Source organism: Scleropages formosus, chromosome 24 (genome assembly GCF_900964775.1).
Source record: "Scleropages formosus chromosome 24, fSclFor1.1, whole genome shotgun sequence".
NCBI lineage: Eukaryota > Metazoa > Chordata > Actinopteri > Osteoglossiformes > Osteoglossidae > Scleropages > Scleropages formosus.
The window spans coordinates 2,096,247-2,102,246 of NC_041829.1; the positions used below are offsets into that span (position 1 = coordinate 2,096,247).

Consider the following 6,000-nt stretch of genomic DNA (forward strand, 5'->3'; position numbering starts at 1 on the left):
ATTCTGGCTTTTATCATCTACATCTGTCTACACCTAAATTTTGGCTTTTATAACACCTACACCTAAATTGTCCTGCAGCTGTGAGAATGCCCTGAGATTAACTGGCACGCTGCCCAGGACGTACCCCACCTTATGCTCTATTGCTCCCACAATTGGCTATGGATCACCCTGTCCTGGACAGGATACAGTGAGCAGGCAACTTCATCTAACAGCATGTATACAGAGCTGAAATATATTACAGATGTCACACCAACATTCCAGTGCGATCTGTGTCTGAGCTTCCTTTTCCAGTCCCCGCAGGGGCCTGTGTCTTGACAGCCCATTTCTCCATATCTAACCACCAAATGGGCAACAGCATGCCTGCTTGTCACCTACGCTGTTTGCCCTCCTAGGCCATTGGCTATCACCTACCCCCAAGTCACAGTATAACCCTGTGTGAGAACAGTACATCCATACGTGCCACTTGAGCTGGGTTCATGGTAAGAGAAGCTGATCACAGCTGTGTATATGGAACAACAGATGGAATTACATTTCCATAAAGTAGTAATGTGGTTTTATCAGCATTGTAGTTGGAAAAGTCCTTCAGCGTGTCTTGGCAGACATCTGAACGGAAGTGTTGTTCTTGGGTTGTTTGTGCAATCGTGATGTGCCTTTGGACAATGTCAAGAAAACCCCAATGTTAAAATAAGTAAGAAAATGGTCTAGCAGCTCAAAATGGTTGTTAGAACAAGTTTAGGTGACTATTTTTGTTACACGGATATTGCACTCATAATGAGCTCAACCCCAATTTGACTGCTTCATATGACTTCAGTGTCCTGTCCAAATACATTTACCTTGTATTAAAAATCTAGACCCATGTGTAATTAAAGTCGGGAAATTTAAGGAAAGGATTAAATGCAAATATACAATTAATTTTAAAATCCCTTTCTGGCAGATAATTAAACCCATTGCCTAAATATAGCTTTTTTACATACTTCTGCCAAAAAAGTGACTATTAACAATTAAAAAGTGCTTTGAATAAAATAAAAAATATCAGTTAATAGTATTTATGGCCAGTATGTGAAGAGAAGACACAAGGACTGGGATTTTCATTTCAGGTACTAGAATAATGTTTTTCCCAAAGGAACATCCCAAGTCAAAAAGAATGTTTTCCTTTCCCCCTTAGGTGACCAATTTAGACCTCCAGCATGGAGGATGAGCTCCCACAGGAAGCTACTAATCCAATCTTGGTTTAATACAAGCGGTGTGCCCTGCACTGCATACCGTGAGGCTGGAGACCCATCTGCTTGCCATCCTTTGTGGTTGTGAGGGCTTCAACATTTGACAGATGCCCCCCCCCCAACATTGAGCTTGCCCCACCTTATTGGATTTTATGTTTTGGATGTCTTGATCATTTCTGGATCACCCTCGCTGCAAATTGGGGGGACAGATGGTAGGGGAGGGTAAAGGAGACAGATGGACAGGCCTGAGAGCCATCCTTTCCAGCCTTGCATTCTCTCTAAGACTGGAATCTGATAAAGCAGAGTTGGGTAGATAAAAGGATGGGGAGAGTGCCCCTTTACAAACTTACACACCATGAAACAGCCAGAAGGAATGTGAGATATCATGTCAGCTTGTGTCAAGGAAACCCTAATGTACAGATGTTGCTCATCTGGATCAAGACCTCCAAAAGTGTATAACTGCATTTCACTGGTGCACACACACACTACCGCATACACAAACACAACAATGCTGATGTGTGGGGGTAGCAGAGGCCAAAAGTGCCTGAATACCACATCTACTGTAATAGATTTTCATGAGGAGCCTTGAATTGTTGCTGTACCTTTAAGAAAGATATAATAGAAACATTCCCAACAGACCTCCAGCTTTACAAACAGATAATACAGGATACTGTAACACAAAACGGAGGAAATTACATCATCGCCTTCGATAACAACAGTGTCGATGAAGTGCACCAATACCCCAGCTGGTTACTACACAGAATTACAGAAAACATCAAGACTGAATGCTGCCCATTGCCATTTCCATGCAAAGGCCTTTGGGTATGGAACTTCCTGATATCATAAATCAACACTGTTGTATGCAGCAAAGGAGAAGCGTTGAAGAACAATCCATTTCCATATACCATGAGCTCTCGGTCTGCTGCGCTTCCTGCATTTGGTAACAATTATGCTCGTGCGAATACTCTGTTTTGCAGATGGAACCACATTAAGACTATTTAAATGTCATTAATGTGACGCCGTGCTGCAGTTTTGCAGCTTGCACTCATCATTGCCCATCCATCTCCAGACCTAAACGTGTTCTTCACTGAGAGGACTGATAGAACCCAGCGCCTATCCAGTGACCAGAATCCACTTGGCCTGGAGCAGAAATGCCTGAGGAAGAAAACAAAGCGTCATTTCATGCAGCGTAACCTCTGAATATGGTCGGCCGGTATCACCGAGAGCCTCAGCCCACACCTGCTTTCGTTACCTTTCTTAAATTCATGACAACTTTCGCTTTTGAATGACACACTGACTGCCCATTCAAAACTCAGTGGCGTAACAAGCTGAGAGGCTGGGGAGGACCAAAAAAAGCCATCACAAGCAGTCATGGACTCCCCCGCAGCCCATCGCACCTGTAAGGGGGGATTTGGCCTCAAGCATCAGGCCGAATGGCATGGTAAAATCGGTGTTATGTGCCTCCTTACACTGTTTCAAGAAAAGGAGATGTGCTCAGTGAAGCCCCTGAAACCTGGAACACCGTGGCACCAGAGCAGAGCAGCTAATGCTAAAGAAATGTTGGGAGATGCAGGAACGCCTCGCCACCCGGTATGTCACAGGGTCGCAACAAGTTATTTCCATGGAACTTATTCCGCTGTTCACACTCACGCGACTCGCACTAACGCGCCAGGACGCATATATCCGAGGCTCGAAACCACGGTTCCTGTCCTGTCCTGACCTCTCAACTCGCGGGCTGCACGTGGAAGCACTGCTCAGATCAGAAGGTGGTTACCTTTCCGAATGAGGTCCTCGATGTCCTGGTCGAAGCCCAGCCGGTGGCACTTGCTCCAGAGCCCCATGTTAGTGGAGTTGTACTGGCGGCTGCACTCGTCCGCCGCGCTCATGGCGAACAGCTGCCGCCGGTTGCGGGCCAACAGCAGCTTCTCCTCCCAGCGGTCCAGCCTCGACCTGCTGGCACGCAGTGGCAGGCTGGTGTTGGGAATGTAGATGAAGCCCGGGTCGTTCCTCCGGTTCGAGAAGCTTCGGCAGCGCTCCTTGTACCTGCGGGCGTCCGTCTCGTACCAGTGGTTGGAGCAGATGGCTACGGCCAGCATGCCCAGGGCGCACAGGGACAGGGAGAGGCCGGCGTAGAGCAGCAGCTTCCCAGCAGCCATGCTCGCTTCGTTCACAGGCGCATCCGCAGCTGCAAAACCACGGAGAGCGCTCGACCGGGCGGCTTCAGCAGGCTCGAGAGCGGCGGCAGCAGCGGCAGCCCGAGGAGGACAACACCGAGGGACAGATCATGCCAGCCTGCGCAGGCGTCGTCTCTGTGCTGATGGAGGAGAGGCGTCTTTCAGAGCTTGACGACCGGCTGTGGCGGCTGTGCGGATGCGTGTCTCACTCCCCTGCGCGCATCAATCCGAGCCCTTCCCCTCGCAGATCCTCTGGCTCTGCACGAGGCGACACCGCCGCAAAATCCGCGCGCGCGCGGCCCCCGGAGCGACGCCTCCCTCGCTCGCAGAACACCTAAAACAAAGCATGTGCACAACATCAGCCGCCCCACTCACTGTGTCATTTCCACGCGATTTCGTCCGTCAGGGCGACGCACTCATTGCACGTGCGGGAAATCAACACGTCCGCGGTCCGTTGAGGCGTCCGCTGAATCATGAACGCGAGATGATAATTATATTAAAGACATACCATTTGGAATTAAAAAAAAAAGGTCTACATCATCGTTACCTTTGCAATTATTGCGGAAACAACAATAAACAAAACCGCTCAGCGAAACGAAAAATGAGCGTAATCATGAAGGTATCCCTGGCTACTGCTGCTGTTTCATTATTATTATTATTATTACTGAGGAATCTACAGCGCGGCAGCCCGACGCTGGAAGCCCCATCGATCCTGCTAAGTGAAGGCGATGGAGCTGTTTTGTGTTCGGCTAATTGCCACCGCACCCTCCGTGTTTCAGCTGTGAAGTTCGTCTGTGGCTTTTTTACACGTATGTTCGTCGATTCGTCCGTGTATTTGTCTCGAAATCGCGTGCATTGAATGACAGCCGGTGATGAACCCATGCACGCATGGAAACACCAGGGGCACCCGAACAACATCATCATGATGGATCATGGATTGCGCCTGTACTGCGCGCGCCTCGCGCCTATTGTCACTGCACCTCGGGCTCATGGCGCGCAGCGACTGTCACCTTCACATCGAGCTGTGTCACGTTAGGGCACCGAAAGCACCACTTTTTTTAAGCGTGGGTGCCTCGACTGTCGCCATACATTGTGCATATTAAACCTTGATGCCAGACTGAAACGAGCAGTTCAATGGCGTCAACTACATCCGATTCCATTTGCAGCAGCACCAGCAGCGCGCGGACAATAAGAGCGCAACTGAATTGCCTTTCTTTCACAGCGAATGACGAAAATGCGACTCACCATCCGTAAATCGAGTTTCGGTGCTGAAATTCAGGCCTACGAATGTGTCAAATGTTTAACTCTTGTAGTAATCCCATTTTCTCTCTCTCTCTGTTACAAAATTGTCTTTTTCTCCCAAAAAATATAGACAAATATATTTCTAATGTGAGAATAACATGAAGTGCAACAACCAGTCGGAACGTAAATACGACATTTCGGCGGAAAGAGCTGGACTAGCCCGATGCTCGTGGTTCTCCTACAAATAAATGTCCTCTTAGATGGCTTTCGTTTTTTGTTCAGGTGTCCGGCGTAGATGAGCCTGGTCTGCAGCGTTAGGCGAGACAAACCGAGAAATGCGAGCGCGCGCGCGCGCACGCTCACACACACACACACACACACACACACACACACACACACACACATGCGTACACACACTTATGTGACCATGATCAGTGGAGCTGCACGCCTCTGTCTGGATGGTGATGTCATGCTGTCAACGTGACATCCATCTCTTATTAAAGTACCTTCTTAAAGACACACAGTGAAGTGGCACGGAAAGCCATGTTACTGCAGTTACACTTTTTTCTCAGATTTATCTTACTGTATGTATCTAACAGATCAACACGCACACGCGCGCGCACACACACACACACAGCAGCTATCTGCTTGCGGTTTAACATTAATCTTGGGCATCCTAAAGAGTGGTGCATTATTTAAAGGCGTTCACAGTGTGAGTGTTCATGTTTAATTGATGGTAGAACTACTGAAATATTCATGAACTGTGTCGATGATGTAAGTCCACTGCAGTTCAAGCAAGAAAAGTAGAATATCCCATTAGGTTTCGTAGGTTACCTTATCAATTATACTTGTGGACTGCTATTCTATTGACAGTTGAAAACCTTTCAGATCTTAAGTGTACCAAGGAAAAACAGGGAAGTCTACCCCTCCTCCAGCATTCAATTGTGATGTGTCCCCAATATTTGTGATTATCTCCGCTTGCTTAGTACTACTAATTATATTTGGTCTTCCAAATACCTAACAAGTTTCAATGCTAACATTATTATTTTAGATACTGCTCCTTAACTCGTCAAGAACTTGTAGGAATTAAGGGTAACTTTATCTGATTTGATCAAACCAAATCATATGAAAAACCAACATTATTATTATTATTATTATTATTATTATTCTTTTTATTTTTTTTTAATTTTATTTCTCTGTGATCTACATCACTTTGGAGAAAAGCATCTGCTGAATGAATAAATGTGAATTATATTAATATAAATTATAAATAATTACTACTATTAATAATAATATTAAGGATGGTAGCACAACAAGTAGCGCTGCTGTCTGACAGTGTCTGGGTGGTGCAAGAGGACATGGGT

The 6,000-nt window shown here is 46.7% G+C and overlaps 1 protein-coding gene across 4 annotated transcripts in view; it reads right to left on the reverse strand.

Annotated features, from left to right (window-relative positions):
* LOC108936329 (transmembrane protein 178B) overlaps nt 1–5,089 on the reverse strand; it is a 120,117-nt gene extending 115,028 nt beyond the window's left edge. The window contains exons 1-3 of one of the 4 annotated variants that reach the window (XM_018755654.2): nt 4,640–5,043; nt 3,264–3,728; nt 2,995–3,173 (exon numbers count right to left, since the gene is read on the reverse strand). In XM_018755654.2, coding sequence (XP_018611170.1) covers nt 2,995–3,173; nt 3,264–3,376 — 292 coding nt within the window. In that variant the 5' untranslated portion in view covers nt 3,377–3,728; nt 4,640–5,043. The other 3 variants (XM_029248952.1, XM_029248953.1, XM_018755653.2) reach the window with 3 other exon arrangements.
* Nucleotides 5,090–6,000: the final 911 nt, after the last annotated feature.